Raw genomic sequence first — 23767 nt, forward strand, 5'->3', positions numbered from 1 at the left:
AAAAAACTTGGAAAGCATTACAGCAGTCAAGGAAACTTGGAGCTTACACCAACCCAATAAAGGGGCTTGCCAACATCACTGCTGTACTCATTTAGAGTTATGAGTAAATGGACTGAGTCATAGCCAGGAACTGAACCATCTCTTTCTCTTGAGAAAGGTAACTTCTGCAGCAATAAACTCTTGGGAAAGAAAACTGTGTGGCATTTGAAGCATTAATTCAGCTACGTATCTCAAAATAATTTGATATTGACATTGCTCTGTGGGTAACCTCATGAATTCAAGTTATCCCTTACTTCCTAGTTTGATAAGCATGAGCCACATTAGTAGGAATTCATGAAAACTTTTTGGCAATTGTTTGCTAGCTTAAGGAGGGTCCGGGTTTGAGGTCTGAAAAATCAGAAGATAAAAGGCCAATAATTAAATGATTTGATCTGTAGAGTGTAACTTAATGATGATAACAAATATGGCAATATGTAGCATTCCTGCTGCCTTAAAAGTCACTATTTGGAGTCTGGACAAAACTGATTAGATACAAAGCCATCAAGATCTTCTGATACCTTGGCAAATAGCAAGGGAATTGTTGAGAAGATTAATGATACTGGAGCAGTGCCTAGCTTTAGTTAAAGACCTAGTATTTTAGAAAGGAAACAGCAAGAGTAATGGAAAAATGTGATTTTGATCACTATGCATGAGGCAGTCCAATCAAATCAAACTCAGCATTAGCTGTAATCTTACCTTCACGGTAGTGAAGTTGCTGCTTTCCTGGATGTGAACTAAAATCCCATTCTCGCTTCTTGTCCTGAATTTCACTTCCAAGCGGTCCACATTCAGGGGTCGTGGGCTGGCACCTCTAGCACTGTGTCTCATCATGTATTCACGTTTCTTGTTTGGGCTCATGTGGTAGTCAAGTCGTCCTTTGCCTTCCAGCGATAAGGCAGTGTCAGCAGTAATATCTGGGACAAGGACAGGGAAACACTGAGTATGCAGCTCATTGCAGCTATAGTACAGTGATCATCTTCCTGATAACAACCATTTTCTTCAGGGAGGAGATCAAGTTCAGAGCAGGTCAGTGGGGAGAGCAGGAGTGAATGGCAATTTCACCCCCTCTGTTCTTTGGCTTGAACCAGAATGTGTGTTTGAGAGTGGGAGTGTGCTAGTAATTTACTGCTGGTATCAGTCAATAGTAAATTAAAACTCACTAGGGAACAAGTGAGGGAGTAGGGAAAAAAATTTGGCTCTTGGAACTGTAATTCCTTCCCAGGGATGTTACTATTTCCATTACTGCAAGCAGGGTTTCATGATATATTGAACTCTAAGCTCTTCAGGGCAGAGATAATGACTTTCTATTTGTGGTGGCATAAAACAAATAAAAAATGGCAGAGCATTGACTACCAAATGCTGTTAAAATTATGGTAAAATTCTTCTGTAAACTGGCACAATAAAAGCACATAAATCAGCTAAACAATAATGGGACATGTAAGAAAACAAAGCCCAGCCATTATATTACAACTATACGGAAATAAATCACTTTGCTCTCCTAGACAATCCCGTACTGATTTACAGAGCTATCCATACTGAAGTTAATAATCCCATTGCATTTACTTACATTTGCCATACTTTCATGCACATAATCTGACAGTCATTTGATAAAAAGGCCTACAGTTCAGAGAAGCCATAAGCACATAGTGTTTATGCAAAGGGAAGACTTCTCCCTTACACTCTTACCTCCCCACAAAACACAAATCCCTCCCTACGGGATAGCTTTATTTTGGTTAGTGATTACACCCTATTGGAAGCAGTAGTTTTAAATGAGTGCAAGTTACCTGAAATGTGATATACAGACATGTACAGACATGGAAACATAATATATGCAACTTGATGCTATTTTTAACTCATGAAAGGACAATAGTTCATTGTAGAATTTTCCTTCATAATTATTTAAGAGGCAGGCATGTTACTTGTTTTCATGATTTCATAAAATTCATTACCCTGTGCCCCTGAACAGAAACTCTTAACAGCAATCAGTTCAACCATATAGTTAGGTGTAGATTAAAAAGAAAGAGTGAAACCCTCTCCATACATTTTTCACAGTGCTTTCCCGTCAGTCCATCTTTGCAGTGGCACTGCTGCCATGACCAGTGATCAATGCAAGTGCCACCATGTTGGCAGGGGCTAGTTGTACAAGCACCTTCTAACCGGGGACATCTGAAACAAATCAGAGAAGAAGATACTGAAGTACGTGCATACAAACAAGCAGAGCAAGTGTGCTGGAAAGGGTCATGTGTTTGAATGATATTCCCTTTCTTTCCCCCAGAGGTGCAAAAACTGAGAGGCTTTTCTCCTCGGACAGCTGATGTTTCTAAACAGATCCCAACTTTCAGCATCAAGTTATAACAGCCTTATGAAAGAGAAAGGAATTTAGAGACAGTAAAATTCCTATATTCCATTATGCAAGAGATGAATAAACTCTTTTAGGTGCCTTTTTACACTGCAGACTTCCGGAGACTTCATATCACAAAGAACAGTGCAAACTTGGGGGTCAAAAGAGGAAGGGTGAGCCAGTGAATTTGGATATAAGACTGACATTATTGCTACAACTGTGGCTTTGAACAGTGAGACGGAAAAACAATAGAATCAAATAGTTGATCATTTCTGAAAGACCACTCAGAGGATATGAGGGAAATTCAGTGATACTTGAGAGGCAAAGTGATAGAACAGACATTGTGAATTAAAAAGAAATAAGAGGGAGTAGAGGTTCAGTGAACTATATGAGTACTGTCAAACCCAGGTGGAATTTATAAAGAAATCCAATAACAGGGATACTCGATTTCAGCCTGCAAAGCAACATTAATAATAATCAGCAACAGAAATGTAATTATGTTGCTTTTTTGAAGTTTCCATAATCTTTTGTGAATTTTTCATCCAAATTCAGTTTCTTCATAAATTTTTCACATTTTATAATAAATTCTACAGCCATTTTTTCACAAGAAATATCTAACGATGTTTGAATGGAATAGGGCCTGACTTTCATGCTGGCTTCCTATATCGTAAATGCTGTCTATTTGATACCATATATAGCAGACGTACTGATCTAAGATTCCTTGAGCTGCCAAAGCCTGGCTGGGCTCCAGGGGACGTCCGTTGACTGCAAACTCCATTATACAGCCCACAAAATCATGGCTTTCCACCTGTCCTCTCCTTTGAAGGATGGGCTCAACTGACCTGATGCCACCAACGGTAACTCGATTTGGTTGTACATCAAGAGTCCTACAAAAGAGGCAAAAATAAAAGTTTGGCAATACCAGACATAAGACAACAATGACAACAAAGGAGCTGTAACTATTAGCTAAGGTTCGTGGCTAAAGTCCCACTTCCAAAATTTGCATTTTATCTTTAGAAGGGGAGACAGATGTCTCTATGACATTTAAACTCACACTCAGTTATCGAATGTCAAAATTTCTATTCACTTTACTAAGCAGTGCGCTTGAAAACAAAATGAATAATGATTTTCACTCAATTATGGTTTAAATTATAGATGATATTTAAACAGCTGGAAGATGGATTCATTATTTTACAAATATATAACTCTTTTGCTAGTGGGGAAGCCACCTGTGTCAGGAAATATGACTGTGACTACTGTAAGAAATTAGCAACAATGGTTGGGATTAAAGTTTTTGCTACCTGTAAAGAGGATCTAAAGAAGTGAAGTGCTTCTGAAAAAGGAGCTTTTGAGTTAGTTACGGTAAATAACAACAAAAAAAAAAAGTTTGCTTTCTGTACTGGCTGATGTTTAAGAAATGAAAGTTGTAAAAAAAGAAATCTGGAAAGTACTAAAAAAAATTGTCAAAGCAATATATATATATATATTTTTAAAGAAAACAGTAATCAGGTAATGATATTTCTTACACCTTCATGAGAAATTATAGGTATATTTTTAAAAAAGAAGACCCAAAATGAACAACACCAGAGTGAAATATACATGCTACTACAGTAATAGCATTTTGAGTCTAAGACTGTTCTGGCAAGGTAGGTAGGGTTCCAAAAGTAAAAGTGGAGTAGGTTTTGTTAAATATTTGTAGCACTAAATATTGTAGAATTTCAAACTATCTAAGAGCAGTAATGTATATTTAAAAGCAATTTCATTATAATGAATAAATTTATGTTTTACTCTCTAATTAAGATTTACAAGTTATCAGTAATTACACATGCCTGATATTCTGATTTGTTAACTTTGTCTGGATTCTTATGTGAAATCTCATACCATTAGGCAAAATGTCTTACCCCCATTTATATCACAGCTTGGACTACCCACAGCTTCTTATGTGGGCTTTTTATGTGTGCCCACAGCCTGGGGACAGAGATGGAGTAGAGAATTGAGAATTTTTGATTAAACTCCTTGTGATGAATAAATCCCATGCACACGGGAATGTGGCTGAGTTGGCAACCAGCAGGACGCATAGAAAATATAAATTGCTTCTACAATGATGGGAGGCATTTCAGACCTTTGCACACCTCCTGAAGGTGTGAAGCTTAGGCATCTATCCCTTCCCAGAGACTAAGCTAAGGGCATGTATATTATTCCAAACTTCTGATTTTAGAGTGTGATTTTTCATTTTACAGAACTAAACCCCACAAAATGAAGAATTAGTTACCAGTCAGTGGAAACAGCCACATTGCTAACAGTGCAATAGCCTGGCTCCTGATCCTCAGAGCAGGAATCCACTGTCAGTGATGCTGCCTGCAAAAGCCACACACAAATATGTTGTTTATTGTAAGGGTGTAGTTCCCAATCACATTCAATATTTATGATTAAATATATTATATCAAGAACTTGGCTAGAATGAGCACTTGAGCACAACAGCACTTGTATATTACCATGTCACTCACGATCACAAGGTGCTTCAGAAACACTGACCAACTCCATTCTGCATCACCACAGGGAATACTAAGATGTGGATACTAGTGGAGAAGGAGTTAAGTGACTAGGTCATACAGAGAGAGTTAAACACAAAATTTTAGTTTTGTATTTCTTCTCATTTGCTTGTTTTACTCCTTGAAGCTGCAGTTATTTTGGCTCATACAGCACCCTACTTCTGATCTTAACAGAGAGCTGCTCCCTGCAAACACAAAGGGCATTCTATCAGGGCCTTGACCATGATACTATACATATTGATCCTGAACTTAACGAAAATGTGCCTTACAAGAGCTGCGAGTACAAATACTAGGATCACTGGTTAAAATAATTACCCAACTGGACCTCACTGATAACAGTGAAACATGCAAATAGCGCTTGGTGAGCGGGACCAAGCTGACATTCAAAAAAGTGCTGGACATCATTGCTACTGAGAGCAGTCTTCCTCTTTAACTTATTATTGTCTCAAAGCTGTCAATCCCAAGAGAATGGCGTTTTTTTTTTTTTTTTACCAGTCATTTACACTCAAGCCAATCACAGCACTTTTAATTGTAATTTCTGTACTAAGAGCCTAACCAAAGCTTTCACTAAAATCATGAAGTAACGCCTGTTAATTTAAAAAGGAGTTTTTATTTTATTCCTTATTTAGCAAAGAATTTTCCTCATGGTGATTTATTAATAACAGATGCACTGCAAAAAAACCCTGAAGGTTAGTTATTCCCTAAATCGATTTTTTCAGAAAAAATAAACATAATCTCCAAGTTGTACATATCAGCTTCTCACGTTTCCACTAGATGTGTGGTACAGTTTTATGGCAAATTTAAATCAAACATTACTTTTTAAAATGCCTGGGTTTCTATTTTGGTTTAGGTTACTCTACAGGAGCTGAGCAAACGGCAATAGCTATCAGTATGCCATTATTGTGCAATGCCTTTTTCTCCTGCCTGCAGTGAAGTTCACGAACAATGTCTTGCTGGAATCCCAACAGATTCTCCATGCTATTTCCAAATACATACCGCAAGCTGACACACTGTATTGACCAAATGCATTCATAGCTCTCAGCCCTAAATCATGTTCTGCAGTATGCCTAAATTGTTCAATTTGCTTTTTTTAATGAAAGCTTATCTTGAATTTCTTTCCATACGTAATAAGCAAACTGCTTCTGAGAAATGTCAGTCTGCAGTTCCAAAGCAGATTATTTGCCCTGTATAAATGAAACAATTCATATGAAGAATAATAAACTGACTGGTCTGTATGCCATCATACGCATACATATTTTCCTTCAGAGCTTCAACAACAAAAAACGAAATGAGTTTTTTGTTCTTAGCTCAATCAGTGTAATCTCCCTAACTTACATCGCTATGCACTGTGAAAGCCAAGCTGCAACCCCAGCTGAAGAGCTAGATATTTGAGAATATATTTTACTTGGACCAGAGTTCATACAATTTATTTTCTAATGTTAGTCAAATGTTCCTGCTTGTTACTTAAGCATTACTCTACGGTTACCTTGCTGCATTATGAGGCTTTCTATCCTGTCACTCTGCAATATCTCAGGACTGACAACTTAATGATTTTACCAGTTTCCGATAAAATCCCACTGTGCTGTAGGAAATGACAGATCTGGAACCCTGATGGGGGGGCTATTTTATACTGTTTTGGACACCTGGGAGACATTTTTCCTGCAGCAGAAATATCTAAGACAAAGGTGATTCTACTTGCGTACAAATGTTTGTAAACAGCTGACATTAATGGGATGGTTGAAACTTAAAACTCACACAGAAGTATAGGTTGTATTAAAAGCTTGCTTTCAGTCTGAAACATTCATAACTGAAATTTTCTTTAAATAGTCTTTTTCATGTTCTCTCTTCTGTAGTCTAGCCCTCTGGCATATCCACAAGTAAAATATTTTTTCTGTTTGATTTTTTTTTCTTAAGAGTATTTCATTTATTTGTTGCAATTTTTAAGGTGGGCTTCTATGCTTAGCCATGTCAATCATATTGATAGATATACTACATTAATGTAGTTGCTAAAATGTGAATCTGGTGCCTTTCAAGATTTAAGTGCATCTTTGAGTATAACCATTTGGAAGCTGAGAGGCAAATTATTAAGTATCTGATATTAAGGTACATTAAAACAACATCATAACATCACAATTATCTTTCATGTTATTTGGATATATAATTCTGGCTTGACATATAAAACAAAACATGAGCCCCAACCATATATTATTCTTATGTGACTTTAATTTCAAAGATGGGAAGAATATGAGATTCCATATATGTTGGCCATATCTGCTTGAAAAGGGAGCTGTTGGGCAAGAGCTACTGATTATGGATGGCAAATATATTTTGTTTCATTTCTAACTCAAACACTGTGGAGTCAAAAAGCTTGGCTTGAACTCAAGGAGCATTTGGTTTATGTTCTGCTTTGGAAATATTAAAAAATGAGAAAAGAAGAATAGAAAATATTTAATGGAAAAATACAAAGGCAGGCGAAGGGTCAAGGTACCAGACATACGGCAATCGATTGTCCCTGTATAGTTTTGGGCAAAATTCATTCCCTCTGGGAGGACTGGAGTGAAGTAACTCCCTTATTTTCTCTCAGAAAAACTCTCACAATGTAACAACTTTAAAATCTTTGCATTATTTTACAGGGTTTAAAGAAAGAAAAAAAAAAAGGTTTTTAGTCTGATGAGATTTGCAAAATTTCTGAACTAGCTTAAGGAGGTCAGAGATGGAATTTTATGTTCGCCTGTTTCTACTAACCAAATGTTAAGGTAATTTTGAAGGGTTTTGTAGTTACTATAGTTAATTAGCTTTCCCTAATATCATTCCCGTAATCTGCATCAGTTAATTAGCCTCATGTGCAGTAATTTACTTCATTAATTATTCCTGGTTCTCGTTTTTCACATTTAGAATGCAGGACATTGCACATGTTTTTTTAATTATTTTTTATGATCATGATACTAAACAAACCATTATAGGCATTTGAGTCAGTTGGAGTAGGACAGGAATGAGGGATTTTTATTTTTTCCCCAAAGTTGGGGGTTCTGCTAGTAAATGCAACGTTACTAATTTTATGTTCCTCTGAGTTCATGTGGAAGCCAAAGTGACTTGGCTGAACCTGTCTTAAATACCCATTTTAGCATTTCTTACCATTCCAGCCCTCCGGGCAATAACTGTGTGAAATTGTCCATCAGACACCTTCTTAGTTGTGGTAAGCTTGTATGTGCCGCTGCCAAGATTGTAGGAGAATCTCATCCTTCCTTCTGTTATTTCCAGAGCCAGAAATTCTGCCCGCTCTCCAGTTTGGTTATCATAGTTATATAACATTAAGGCATTACTTTTTATAGTGGAAAACTTTATATAGATGTAATTATTGTTTGGATCCATACTGGGAAACTCCATATATGACAGCTCTTCAAATCCATAACTATTCAGCTCACAATGATTCCCAAAAACACCTGTAAAATAAAAAATAAAATCTGGTAGCAGGTAGTTGTTTTTTTTTTTTCCTTCTAAGTATACTCCCAGAAACAAAGTATTAATGTGCTCTAGACAGGATTATAATACACGGGCTCTTTAAAAAGCCTCTAATGTATGATTAAAAATATGCTACCTGAACAGAAGAGTCTTATTACCCATAGGTAGGTGTTGAAGTTTACTTGTTTAAACTTAATAATTAACTTACAAATGACAACTAAGTGTATTGAAAAACAAGATTCACTACACTGAGCCTCTACGGTTTCTTAAGAAAGTAGGGGAAAAAAAGTTTGATAACTATATCAAAAAGAGTTATTAATTATCATAAGGCATTTGTTAACCCAAATACAGAAACAAATTTTCAACTTGCGCTGATTTTTCTCTGTGTAGATGTTATATGAACTATTTCTCAATCAGCAATTCTAACTTAAGCCATCCATTTCTGATACTTATGATATAAACACATGTGATAAAAATGTTATGCCTTCTCAGTATCTTTGTTGATCTGAATATTTATATATTTCTTTTCAGATCTCTCTGTCGCAATTTCCTTTGACTTTTATTTTTACTGCAGTGACAATGGGAAAACAATTTATGAATATTAGTTGTATTTACAATGGACTATGACTATAAATATAGGAAATGAATAAACTCCAAAAAATGTAAAACGTGGAAAGCAGAATGAAGAATTTATTCTACGTGTTAGTAGAAAACCATATTCAAAGCTATTTATGACATGTATGCTTTTCTATACGAACAATGACAATTCTGGGTGAATTTGTATTCAGAACCAATCTTGCTGCAATTACATCAAGATACCTTAAAATATCGATGTTGTTTTATGTCTTTATTGGGTTCATTCCACAAAACAAATCTGGGATAATTAAATTCTAATAATTATTGAACTATTTTGGCAGTACTACATGCTTCTCCAGTTCTCGGAATTGTGTGCTGGTTTTGGAACTCAAAACTTTATTAACATGCAATAAAGTGAAAGGGCAAGTACTTATGTGGACTAATAAAGCTGTTCTGACTGAGTCAAGTTCTCTTAATGTAAACAGGACAGGGATCCATATACATATATCCATCAGTTTCATATAGGTAAACATAAATAGCATGCTTGAGAATTATTAATAGGGGAAGGGAAGATAAAGAAAAGCATACTCACCGAAGGGGCAATGGCAGTAGTACCCCTCCACACTGCTCTGGCAGGACCCACCATTGAAACAGGGGTTGCATTCACAGTAATTGACAGTGGAGTCACACGTTTTCCCTGTGATCAAGGAACAAAAGTAATTTCCAGGTCAGAATAATCAGGTCAATAGCAAAGCAAGGGTTGTATTAGAATAACGAAAGGAGGGATCATTTGGGGTTTAGGGAGGGATGGAGAAATGGAAACACAGACATTGTCCCAGCCATGTCATGGGCATACTGACCAACCCAGATAAATTTTCAAGTGTTTCACTATAATTATCTCATATAGGTAGTGTATTGCTTTTTATTAACTGGTGTCCATACAAGAGAGATCATGAAATGAAAAGAGATGCCGTACTAAAACAAAAAGTGCTGTGTTTTTTTTTCCCCCTATTGAATGCAATGTACTCAGCGTGAAGGGGATCGAGGGTAAGGACAGCCCTTGCTGGAACCTGTATGAACACAGCAGGGCAAACACAGGCTGCTATTGTACATTATATGATATTTCTTTTTCCTCATCAATTACAACCTCCTTCCTGACTTAGAGGGACCACAGTCCTCTGGAGCTAAAACATGTTACCCTGGATACACGTGCCTTTTCTAAGCAGGCATTGTCACATGTGGTAGATATTATTCACTAGAGAATATACTGAAATCACATAATTCATTTCAACAAGGAAGGGAACCAAGAGAAGAAGTGAAGATTTTAACAGATGCTGAATACTGACAAGGGGATTCTTTGTACAAAACTAAGATTTTCTTTGTCTGGAAACATTAACTACAAAAGTGTTTTGTCTTCACTTCTCAGTTTTTCATTGCTCAGCTTTTACCAGTTTGGCAGCACTTCCACTATATGCCACCCTTGGTACCTGCCTTGCTTTCTGCCTGCACTGCCAGCCTTCACCACCTATTCAGCAAAAACTTGAAAGTGTCGTCATGTTTTTCATTCATATTTCTCTGCAAAAATTTGTAAAAGCAGACGTGCTTTTTTAAATCTCTCCTTGAACTTCATTTAGGCCCACTTTACAAAGGGTAAGACTTCTGTATGCTTCTTCTTGCATAGATAATTAATTATTTTATTCCTTGCACCATACAAGCATAAAGTATGTTTAAGTTAGAAGTACCACATGAACTTGCATAGAGGCTGTCCGTCCTTTTGTGTCACATATATTTTATAATTCTTACACGGCACATGACAGCAATGCACAGTATTATGCAGTCCTCAGGCTTTAGAAGATTGCTGGTCTCTAAAACTGAATAAAAATAGGACTGTGCTATATTAACTCTGCTGGCATTTTTAGCCTTATCTCCTAATTAGAAAACATCCTTTTTCTGCACTTTTCTGTTTAAGCTAAAGAAGTTTAGAGACTGTTCTTTCGTGTGAGCAGGAGCCCTCCCTGTGTGACTGCAAACAGGACGGAAACGGAGCATTGGAGAATTCCTGTGGTTAACATGTAACTCGTAGATTCACCATAAATCCGGGAAACATTTCCAGTGTCTGTATCTAATTATGCTCTGGGGGTATTTATTTGTATTTTATTGTCTAATGGGCATGACTGAAGGATGAGCTAATTTTTTATGTTAGATTTTGATATTTTCTTTATTTAAAATGCATGACACATAACATTGATCTTTGACTTAGCGAAGAGAACATCTAGCAAGAATGAGACTGAGATGCTTAAATTAGCTCAATGACGTTTCTTAGTTTTCAGAAAAAAAATCTAAGATAGCTAATAGGGCTTACTCAGTCTTTTACAATTTGCCCTAAGTCCTCTTCTTTGTAACAGCTCTCTTAAAGCTAGCATATTTGCTGAGTCAGCAACAGAGCATGGATGTTTATTTTATCTGCACATATTTTAACCAGTGAATAACAACATCTTTTTCATATTAAACAATTGTTTGAATAATTCATAAAACTAATAAAAGTGTGTTTGCATTTATTCCAATTGTTTTGACACAGGAGAAGACAAATACTCTGATTAAACAATTCATCAGAGCTATTAAAACTAATATTTATTTAAAATGAAGAAGAAATTTTGGCTATTCTCTGCCATTCACTGAAGTGCTAAAGACCTGGGAAAAAATGTATCTATTTATATTTGGAATAGTGATCCAGCAAAAGATGTCTCTGAAGCTCACTTTTTGTCTTTAAATGCATGTTAAACATGCTTATTCCAGGAAGCAAGAATCCTTCAGCCAGATACCACTATGGCTGTACCATACGAGGATTTAAACTAAATGTCTGATAAAGCAAGATTATTAGAAAAACATGGTAAATAGATTATGGGAGTTTTAAACTAGAAACTGATAAGTAAGTTAGTAGGTAAACAGTACGATATAATGCCACATATGTACCAGAAGAACAGCAACTTATTTCTATTCAGTATGTAACTCATTCTCATCCAAAAAGATCCTGATATGACCACCCAAAGCTCTTTAGACAGCCGTATTTTTTAATATGGACTTAAGATAATTTTCAGTTATACTTTTTCTTTCAAAATCCCAACTCTCCTGAATTACTTTTCCTATGTGCATCCCTCTCCAGGTTAACCTTATCGACCAACTGTCAGCTTCTTCTAAAGACAGCTGCTGCTAGAAGGCTTCATTTTCTCTTTTCTTCAAAATCCTGAACTTTATCAATTCATTCAAACTTCCTTCTACCTTCAGATCTTCAGTCAGTTCCTCCTCAGACTCCTCTGAGACAGAAACTCTGGTGCTTCCTTTAAGTAAAGGTCCCCATATGTCAAGCTATTATTGGCAGCCTGCATTGGTTAGTCTGCTGAGACTGAGAGTTTCTATCAATTTCTGGTTTTTGGATGGTCCACCAGTGTTCAAATTGCACCTTCTTACTCTTCCGTTTTAATTTAAACTATGTTCCTCCTACATTTTTCCCACTGTTATATTTGCCCAGACTTGATTGGTAGAAGTGGATCTTTCTGGACGTCTGAACAAGGACAAAAGCTCCAGAAATATGGAAAGGTTTAGGCTGGAGGGACCCCAGAGGTCACAATGTCCAACCCCCATTTAAAGCAAGGCAACCTTCCAAGTTAGATCAGGTTACTCAGGGCTTTACCCAGCAGGGTTTTTCGCTTGTTTGGCATTTATTCACTGTTGGGATTCCTCCAGGAAAGTTGCTGTGATACTAGTTAAATTGTACTTGGTCCTGCAGACGTCTACTAAATTTCTACTTTTTTCTTTTAACACCTTGTTCTTCTAGCTCGTACAGCCACCTAAGGTGGGAACATGTCCTACCACTTTCAGTTATCTCCCTTACAGCATGCTATGTTGGCTTTCCAGTATCTTAGTACAAGATATTCCCGTTTAACATCCTAGAACTCCATTGAACACAACTGTGAACAGTTGATTTGAAAAGTATATTTATTCAAGTTTGACCTGGTTGCCTATTTCATGAGTTACAAACACAATAAGGTGTGTAATAAAGGTAAAGGTTTGGGGGGAAAAACTAGCTTGTGCATCTATTGCTTTTCCTGTTCTACCTAAGGTATTATGCTTCTATTTAGATATGATTTTTTTCTGGAGAGGGAAACAAACAAATAAAAATGACTTTCAGAGAATTATGTTTTTCTTGAGAATTGACAGAAACACTAGTTAGTTTGAAGTTTCTCCCCCACAGATAAAGTAAATCATTCAAGAAACCGTACTGTATTGAAGAGGATAAGAAACTGGCAGTATGCACAAAAGCATCTTCACTTGAACCCAAACTTGAAGTTTTACTACTTTGCAAAAAGATGAAGCCAATGATTTTTGTTAAAATCTCATACAACTAGTGCAGTTTTGGATTATGCAGGTCATTTTCCACAGCAGTCTGCTGATTTAAGGTTTACAACATGAATTTAAGAGTACTGTTCTGATAGACCTTTGTCTCACTAAAGCAACGTGCTTTGAAAAATTATGAGGTTTACAAGTTTTCATGGCTTATGTGAATTAATTTTCTAGAAGTATTTTCACAGAGTTGGATTATTATGCACTTCTCAACTGGGGAATCGTTTCATTAGGACAGCATAAAGAAAAAGGCTAATCATATAAGCTTTATTAGTATTTCAGGTTATTAAATCCAATGAGGGGAAGGAAACGTCTCAGACAATGTTTTGTGAACCAGAGACTCCAAACCTGAGCCGTCTCTGGAACTCCAGTTCAGGTAAGTGATGTGGTTAGATGAGTTTGGAGATTTCTTCTCAAACAAAGTATTGAAAGATCCAGGGTATTCATCTTTGTGTCACAAAGGCCTTTCTTGAAGAACACAAATTTTAGGATAACACAGGATAACTGATAACGGACTATCATTTATCATCCATCACCTCAAACTGATGATATCACATGCACAAGCTTATACAAAAATCAAACTTCCTGAGAGCAGTTTTTTTTTTTTTTTTTAATTGAAAAATGTAAGAGGAACAGATACCAACTGAATGCTCTCGAATTACATTTCAGCTGATTTGAGAGTTTTACTTTTTGTGGTTCTCTATGTCCATCTTTTAAAATGGTTCTGGTATTTTAATCTTGCATTTGAAACAATTTGACAAACCTAAATTCCTTCATCTTAATGAGTCCTGGAAAACAGGAAATGAAGTGTTCAAAGGAAGGGCAGACAACTACTGTAAATCACAAAGTATATTCCTTCTAGAAAGTGATTATTTAAAAAAAAACACCTGATCATCATTAAGAGATGTAATTATAACAGATTGTTCAAACCCTAATGATGTTGCTCTGAGGTAATCGGTCTTCATAATCCTATTCAGTGAAATGAACTAAATTACCTTTGCAGTGTGATGAAGTGAAATGCAGCTGACAAAACATAATAAATCAAGTAAAGAAACTCTCAATTTTCAGGTAAGCCGTTATAAGGGTCTATAGCTCATGTACTCAAATTTACAGTGAACAAAGTATATCTCAGAAAATACTAATTTCTAATTGTATGCAATACCATGCTTTGTTTTGTTTTTTACAGAACATGCAAATTCAATTATGAGACTATTTTCATTCCAAGAGAAGCAGCAAAATTATGTATGTGATATACTGAATTAAAAATCTGCTATTTTGGCTGTCTCTTTTTTTGTTGAGGCACTCAGGGATTATATTCATAAAGAAACAGTTCCTAGCTTTATTATTACATTCACTATGGCTATCTTTAATCATATATGAATCATGATTAAAATCCCAAACAGCTGTGAAATTTTTCTGTTGGTAGTATAATAATGACATAACATTCTCTCTGACAAACATTCTCAATCTGTATTCTGATATTTGCAGAACCCATTGAATATTAAATTTGCAGCATATCAAATACATTTCTGCAGACATAAGATGTCTAAATATACTGAATATTAATTGTGATCTTATTAGATAAGCTCTACTGATATTCAACTCCAAAGATATTTTGGTTTTTAATTACACACTTTGGCGCCATTTGTTTTCTGTCTTGACCAATTAATCCCAAGACACTTAAATAATTCTTGATCCTGCAATGACCAACCGATTTTAAAAAGATCTGACTCCCAAATATAAACAGCTGCCTCAGTCGTACTCTTATTTCAAAATTATTTGTGTTGACAAGTAGTTTAAGGAAGCTCATATCAGATGCCAGATTTAATTCATACCATGAAAGAAATCAAACAGTTCAAATTGTAAGAGTCTCTCACCATATTTTCTTAGTTAAAACATTTTTTTTTTTTCTTCAAGTGTTTGTCACATGTAGAGCTTTATTTTTAGCTGACATAAGGGGTGAACATTAAGCTTTAATACCAGAAAAAATGACCTGGACATTTCTTTAATGCTTCAAATTGTAGGCTAGAGGCATATATTACAGTATGCTGCTAGAGTTAATGAAGTGTTTTGCTTAGTTGCAATATCAAACATATGTCCATTTAACCTCTGGTCTTAATGACCTAAAGAGTTACAAGGGATAGGCGCCCTAGAATTATTTTGCCATGCTCCTGGCAAAATAATTGGATGTACTAATACAACATAAAATAAACTCCTGGATCAGTAACTTAATTAGAACTGCTTGACAATTAACAATTGCTCCTGGCCTGAGGCTCAGTAGTACATTTGTAAGGTTCACACAAAAGATCACATCAGCATCCTCTGTATCACGAGACCTTTCACATCGAACACGTATCAACTGCTGTAGTTGTGCCTTAAATGACATAGTCATGCCTTTGTTTGAAATAGATTAATCTTCTTTGCAATGAAGTAGATGATATCTCCTGTACTAATCTGGCTTAAGAAAAAAACAAAACAAAACAAAAACAAAAAAAGCCAATCCCCCAATTGCTCCACTGGTTACAGACAAGTTTTGGGGGCAATAGTGGCAAGCCCAAATATCCACACTCTAACGAGCACAGCTGTTGTAACCTGGACTGCCCCAGGGCATCTGAGATACAGAAATACACCTTAGAAGAGGTAATGGAAGCTTTATTGTATCTTCTCTAGTTAGGCTCTTTATTATGTCTCTAAAAATTGGCCATAAGCAACAATTAAAATTGTTCAGACCTTTCTTAAAGAACGTACTCACATAAAAATGTTTTAATTTCTTTTGCTGCTATTTGCTGAGGGTGCTCTAAGCACGATAGGAATGGCTGAATGAGATGACCCTGTACCTAAATAAAGTTTAATTGTAAATTGTGTTTTTTATTTGTGTCTGTTTTCCATGCACACAATGAACATGCTACAAAATGTAGCATGTTTTGTAGCTAAAAGACCATGCTACAACTTGCATTTTATCCAAAGATTATGCACAAAAAGGCTGAAGCCTTGCAGTAGTACACCCATTTTGCAACTGGGGTGCTTCACTGCAGTAGTAAGACAGGCTAGATGCAACCTTGCACCGAGATCCAATTGCAAAGTCACTGTCTCTTTTTGGTTTGAGAAACTGTCATTCAGAAATTATAATTACAGACTGGGAGTTCATCCCCTGATCAAATCTTTTTGAGGGTGATCTGAATTTCTCTTGAAGATCTGTTGACAGAAGAGAGATCTCCACCAACTATAGCGGGAAATCTATGTGCCTCTCCCACAGCCACCTACTAACGTGGCTCAGACACCTGAAGGCTGGTGAGGGGAATACCACCAGAATATATGACAGACTGTATCAGCTTATAAAGTGATGATTTTTCTAGAGAAAGTACATATGATTCACATACCGTAGTAAACACATTTGAGTTTTTTAATGTTTTTTTTTTTCTTGAATGTGCCTCACATTCAATGCTAATAGCTAAAGTATTGCACAACTTTCTAATACACGCAGGAACCGCAGATGGAGGAAGACCCAAGCAGACAAAGATTATGCCAGAAAAAAAAAAACAATTATGTATATGAACTTAAGTTTACAGGCTACTTGGCGTAGGGCTGTTTTCCCAAATCTCACCCTGAGCAATAAATGAAGACTAAGGCTGGAAGGCAGTCATGCTAGAATAATTTCAAGCAGGCAAATTCAGCAGGCCAAAGTTCTGATGGTATAATTAGTCATGACAACCAAGTAGTTTTCTTCTGCTAGAAAAGGACTTCTCTGTATTTTCATCCAACCCCTAACACTATATATGTTACAGTGACTGTAGTGGTTTAAGAGAATTTGCAATCTCAATCTGTTGATACTTATCTTAAAATAACTGAAAGCATCCAGAACCCTTACATGAGGAGCCAGAAATTTAATTTAATATAATTTAATTAATAAATGTGCCCTTTGATGACTGCAAATGAAATACACGTAGTTTCCACATGACACTATACACTAGAGCCTTGTTACCGTGAAAGCCAAATCTACTTTTCTAGGAATAATATGTAACAAATATTAGAGAAAAAATACTCAGAAGAGGTAGGAATGCTGAAGCCATTTCTGTTATATATATATATATATGTTTGATCATTTTGCTTGAGTTTTGTTTTCTTTCCCATATCCTTCATCTGTTTTCTGTCCTGTACAACTGTAAGCAATTTGGGGCAGATGCTGATTTTCTTGCTTGGAACACTCTTAACAGACCCAAAATACTACTACAGTATGCATAACAATAACAAGAACAGTAAAAGTCATACTTAAGCATTGGAAATGATTTCTACATATTTAATAAATTAAAATAGCTTTTGAAAAATCCTTCTGCTCTAATACAAATCAGGTAAGTGAGATTTGCTGGAGGACAGAGCTAAAATGAAATAATCATAGAATCATTTAGATTGGAAAAGACCTCTAAGATCATCTGGTCCAATCTTTAACCTAGCACTGCCTACTCCATCATTAAACCATGTCACTAAGCTTTACATCTACACATTTTTTGAAGACCTCTAGGGATGGTGACTCAACTTCTTCTCTGGGCAGCCTGTTCCAATACTTCACAACCCCTTTCAGTGAAGAAATAATACTGCAGGCACCTCGTCTTCTCAGTTTTCATAACTACAAATACTTTCTTCTACATGACCTCTTCACCTATTGGAAATGCACGTATTCAGACAATTGCAGCTGGAATTTATCATGGGCTAAAAAGGAATGTTTCTGCCCTTTTTCTAATTCTTCTTCACTATGAGATGAAGAGAAGTGAAAGCGTACCTGTATATCCAGTTTTGCAAACGCAGTTGAAGCTTCCGGGGAAGTTCTGGCAGGCAGCACCGTTTTTGCACGGGTTGGAAAGGCACTCGTTGACATCCCTCTCACAGGCCATGCCGGTGAAACCCTCTGGGCAACTGCACGAGAAGCCCCCCACCAAATTGTGGCAAGTCCCATCGTTGTGGCAGGGGGACGGGAGGCACTCGTCGATGTCAGTCTCGCACAGGCTCCCCTCATATCCTGGCATGCACCGGCACACGAAGGACCGGAGGGGCTCGTTGGCTACGATGATGACAGGGACACTCTCGTGGGTCCTCAGAGCTGGGCTCACAGCCAGCCTCCTCGCGCAGCTCCCTCCATTCTGGCATGGGTTCTGCAGGCACGAGTCATGATCCACAGACTCGACCCGCACCCCGCTCTGGCGGAAGAGGATGTCTTTGATGCTCTCGAAGAAGGTGGCCACACCGCTGGGATTCACGTACTGGTTGCCGCTGCGTTTGACGGCTGCCATGAGGAAAGTCTGGTTGCTCTCCTCGTACAGTCCATAGAGCTGCACAGCTGTGCCCAGCCCCGTCAGCTGTGATCTGGCGATTCGCAAGAAGTGCAGATAGTGGTTCGTCAGGAAATCCCTCACGGTGTGGATGCTCAAGCGGAGGAGGATGCTGTTGTCAATGGTGGCGTTACTGAAGCCCGCAAAGAAAATCCGGACGCTGCTCGTGACAGCGCCATGCAACCCGTCGTTGCTGAGGACGGCCAGGTCAAACACTCCATCCGTGGACCTTGCCTGTGAGTGCAGCTCACAGGTGCCCCCGGGAATACTGAAGAGGCTGGTGACTCCTGAGGTGAGGGAGCAGTGGAAGCTGTCTAACACATCCGGATCCTGCGGCTTTACGTTGCCCAAAATTCCACCTGGGAAGAGGTTGCCATAATAGTGAACAAAGATTTCTACCGTTCTGGGCTGAGACGGGTTGTCGTTTTGGTCTATTACCTTTATCTGCACAGTTCCCGTGGAAGACATCTGAGGAACCCCAGAGTCTCTTGTAATCACCGACAGGTAGAAATCGCTGATTTGCTCCCTGTCAATCTCCCTCGTTGTGGTCAGAACACCGGTGGTGCTAAGGCTGAAGTAACTGGTTGCAGGGCCAGTGCTGAGCAGGTAGTACGTGAAAGGACCTTGGTTTGGAGGGAGATCAGGATCTGATGATTGAAGCGTCATCACGAGAGTTCCTGCACGATTATTCTCCATGACTTCTCCTTGACTGGTGGACAAGGTGGGGCCGTTATCATTGATATCTTCCAAAGTTACCAATAAAGAGGCGCTGCCTGTAGCAGACGGAGTTCCTGAATCAATGGCCAGCACGGAAAGATTGTACACAGGCAGCGTTTCTCGATCCAGTTCTGCAGTGACAGTGACCTGTCCTGTTTGAGGGTTGATGGAAAAGGCACTGTTGTCGTTGCCAGACCCAATGAAATAGGAAAACCTGCTCCAGCTAGGGACAGAATCTGAATCAAAGGCACTTACAAATGTGACATGGGTTCCTGGAGGAACACCCTCGCTGATTTGTATGTTGTAGGTTGCTAAAGTGAAAACAGGGGGATCATTGGCATCCAGTACAGTAATATTGACTGTTACTTCATCTATATCCGCACCACGAATGCTTCCAAAATTTTTTGCAAGAACTTTCAAAGAGATTCGTTCTTCTTTTTCTCTGTCAAGAGGTCCTGAAACATAGATCTGGCCACTTTTCTCATCTATCTGGAAGCCTTTCTTTCTGCTGTTGCCAAAGATAAGGTAATGGACTTCTCCATCAGTTCCCATATCACGATCACTTGCAAAAACTTCACCTACAATGGTACCTTTGGGGGCTGCCTCAGAAACTTCAAAATAATAAAGCTTGGACACAAAACGGGGTACATACTCATTCGTCCCTTCTAACTGGATGTTGACACTAGCAAAGCTGCACCTCTCTTCATCTGGAACATTAAAAGCCTTTACTGTTAAATGGTAACTTTGCTTTGTTTCATAATCTAAAAACCCCTGGGTGGTGATTGTCCCTGTATTGGGGTCGATGACAAAGAGGTCACTATCTGAGGACTGAATAGCATATGCAATCACAGCATTAGGTCCAGAATCAGCATCAGTGGCATTTAAACGAATAACAGTTGTCCCACTTGGGGCATTTTCTAATACGTTGGGAAAGTAGTCCTCAGGGCTGAATGCTGGAGAATTATCATTCACATCAATGACATTAATGGTGACACTGCAGTAGCCTGTTCTGGACACCCATCCTCCATCTGTGGCAGTAACAACTAGCTCATGCTTTTGGTGTAACTCAAAATCGAGTGGTTTGGCTAGTGTCAGTGTACCAGTAGTTGTGTTAATAGCAAAGGTGCCAGCCTCATTTCCAGACGAAATGTTATATCTGATTAACCCATTCATGGCAGCATCTCTGTCCCTGGCTGAAACCGTCCTGACCACTGTTCCAACAGAGTGACTCTCCGGGATAGTGACACTCATGCGGCTCTGAGAAAACTCAGGTGTATGGTAGTTTTCCTCTGTTACAACTATTTCAACAGCTACCTCAGATGAGAGTGGAGGATTACCTTTATCCTTTGCTTTTACTTTAAGTAGAAAATTTTTGTTCAAATCAGCCATTAGTGAAGATGACACTGAAATCCAGCCTGTATTCCTGTCCAGTCTGAATTTATTAGTTTTGCTTTCATCAGAAACAAAGTATTCCACTTCAGAATTCAAACCGAAGTCTTTGTCATCCACTGCAGTAACTTTAATTAAATTTGTGCCAACTCTCACGTTCTTAGTAACAGGTGTAAAATATTTAGGAGCGAGGAACAGTGGTGCATTGTCATTACTGTCTACTATGTTAATCGTGACGGTTGTCTCACTCAGCAGCGGAGGACTGCCCCGGTCTGAAGAAGTAACTATGAAACTGTGCCTATTAATGTTGACATTGCTTGAACCGCTCGAGTTTTGGTACCTAAAATATTGCTTGTTGAAAATTTCCCCTGTGGTTGCATTGATCCGGAAGAACTCGGACTGGGATTTTATGAAGTAGAAGACCTGACCGTTAGATCCTTCATCGGGATCAGTGGCTGAAACCTGGGTGACCTTCAACCCAATCCCAGGAAGCTCGGGACACTCCAAGTAATAGGATGGCTTTGTAAACCGTGGGGCATTGTCATTGACATCTGTGACAAATATGGTGACATCCGTGCTCACTGTCCAGCCAGAGTCATGTGCAGAGACTCTGATTCTGTAGCGATCTGTGTCCTCCCTGTTTAGTGGTCTGCTGACTGTAATATCCCCGGTGCTTGGATTTATGATAAATGGGAGACTTGTATCGCTTATGGAGTACCTGCTGATAGCATTCACACCAATGTCTTCATCTGAAGTTGTGACTCGGGTTACAGTAAAACCCAGGGGTGCATTTTCAGGCACAGAAGCACTGAATATCTGGGAAAACCTCGGGGCATTATCATTTTCATCCAAAATATTAACGATAACTTTGACTGTCGTGCTCTGGAGGGGGGTGCCTTTATCTGAAGCCTTTATGGTTAGTGTGTATTGAGACAATTTCTCCCTGTCCAAGGGCCTGACACTTCTGATCTCACCAGTGGCTCGATTGATACTGAAACTATTTTCTGTATTGCCCTCGATTATTTCATAATTTAACTGTCCATTAACACCACTGTCCCTGTCGACAGCAGCCACCGTCAGTATCTTCCGTGGGGACAGGTTCTCCACTACTTCAGCAATGAAGGGATCTTGCTCAAACTCCGGTGCGTTATCATTGACATCTACCACTGTTACTTCCAATTTCTTATACGAGGAAAAGGGAGGAAAGCCTGTATCTCTGGCCTCAATCCAAACCACGTATTTCTGTATGGCTTCAAAATCCAAAGCCTGACCGACAGAAAGCTGTCCTGTAACCTGATCGACCAGGAAGGTGTTGCCCAGGTTACCACTGGCGATGTAGTAGGACAAGGAGCCTCCTCTGGCTGAAGACCCAGAAACAGTGGTGACAAGCGTACCGACTGCTTGGTTTTCAGGAAACGTGAAAGTCTCCTGTTCAGCATGGACTCGAGGAAATTCTTCTCTGTTCACAAATCTCACAGTGACAGTTGTTGAGTCTGTCTTGGGGTACCGGCCGCCATCCCGCACATGGACAGAAATGGTCACTTCAGACTCTCCTGCCAGTGCGTTAGAAGTTAGGATTGCCCCTCTCTCTGGATCAATGTTGAATTTCTCAGAGTTTTTCCCCACAAGGGAATAATGGAGCTCAGCATTGGAGCCAGCATCAGCATCGGTGACAGTCACTGCAAACACAAATGAACCTGAAATGGAGAACAGAGGCAAGTCAGTTCATGAATAAATGCATGATTGTGGAAAATGAGATACCAGCTTTTCACTTGGAAAAACTTGTGAGGGTAACCCTTCTGATATTCTTCCCTGAGAAGCATGCTCTTTCTTAAACTGCTCTGAAAACAAACTGTTTCACAAAATCTGAAGTTCAACAAGCTGAGTTTGTGAGCCCACAAAACATGCATGTGGCCATAAAATGTGGGTCTGAAAACTAGGTCACTGCATTCAGGGAAATGTCAGTATGGATGTCAGTGTCTGTGCATACATCTGCACTGGCAACTGGACCTACAATTTTTTGGAAGTCTAGCATCCCATTTCTGGAACATTTACATTGCAAAAGACATAAATCGAGTGAGACTGAATGGGATTTTGATTTTTTTGAGTTACTCATCATTTATTTATCCATGTAAAAAACAAAACAGATCAACAACAAAAAACTTTCTGTAATTCAACAACTATTAAGGTTTGTAAGTGAACGGGCAGCACCAGTGGATATTTATTTACCCTAATGTCTCACCTTCCCTTGCAACCTTTTCTTCCTATTTCTCCGATATTCCTCCTCTGTCTCCAATAGCCTCATACTTCTGATTTTTAAGAGTATTGAGAGGACAATAACTAATGAGACCTCATTTTTAAAAGCATGCTGATCATCTGAGATAGAAGTGCTGAGTCACACAGGAATGAGGGTGCTAAGTCACATAGAAATAATAATAATAAAAAAAAACCTGTTGCAATAACATGAATATATTATGTTTCAGGTCTTTCACATTTATATTTCCCAATAAGCTTCACTGTACAAGTACTCTATTAGCATTTCTATTTGCAAGGAGAATATAGGGTTTTCTTTTTCACTGGAGTTTATAGATTTAATACACGGCAGATCTTTTGAATTTGATACTGTCCAGCCAATTTGCAGAACACTCTATTGACATTTTACTAGTACTTAAATTTACAAAATACCAATTATGTATAAAAAAAACAATGTTATTTTCAACCTCTTAAGGCAAAATCAGTTACACACAGGAATTACTTTGACAGTGTCTCCTTAAAACTATACTTGATGTCACTACCTGTCATGTGCAATGATACATACTCCACAGGGAGAAATATTTAGACAAATAGAGTATTCAAATTCTTGTGAGAAATGAGATAGGAAATATTAGATTTTTGCTTCAGTTAAAAAAATTGTATTATTAATTACTATTATTAGTTTCTCTTTTTAGTCTTGATTAAAAAATGTT

General features: G+C 38.1%; 1 protein-coding gene across 2 annotated transcripts in view; it reads right to left on the reverse strand.

The window, feature by feature from the left end:
• FAT4 (FAT atypical cadherin 4) overlaps positions 1–23767 on the reverse strand; it is a 142951-nt gene that overhangs the window by 11570 nt on the left and 107614 nt on the right. The window contains exons 9-15 of one of the 2 annotated variants that reach the window (XM_080591933.1): positions 18149–22498; positions 9563–9667; positions 8068–8375; positions 4653–4738; positions 3088–3267; positions 2081–2205; positions 736–953 (exon numbers count right to left, since the gene is read on the reverse strand). In XM_080591933.1, coding sequence (XP_080448059.1) covers positions 736–953; positions 2081–2205; positions 3088–3267; positions 4653–4738; positions 8068–8375; positions 9563–9667; positions 18149–22498 — 5372 coding nt within the window. Of the gene's footprint in view, positions 1–735; positions 954–2080; positions 2206–3087; positions 3268–4652; positions 4739–8067; positions 8376–9562; positions 9668–18148; positions 22499–23767 lie in introns of those variants that run through there. The other variant, XM_080591934.1, reaches the window with a different exon arrangement.

The sequence above is a fragment of the Anser brachyrhynchus genome (genome assembly GCF_964034855.1).
Source record: "Anser brachyrhynchus genome assembly, chromosome: 4".
Classification (NCBI taxonomy): domain Eukaryota; kingdom Metazoa; phylum Chordata; class Aves; order Anseriformes; family Anatidae; genus Anser; species Anser brachyrhynchus.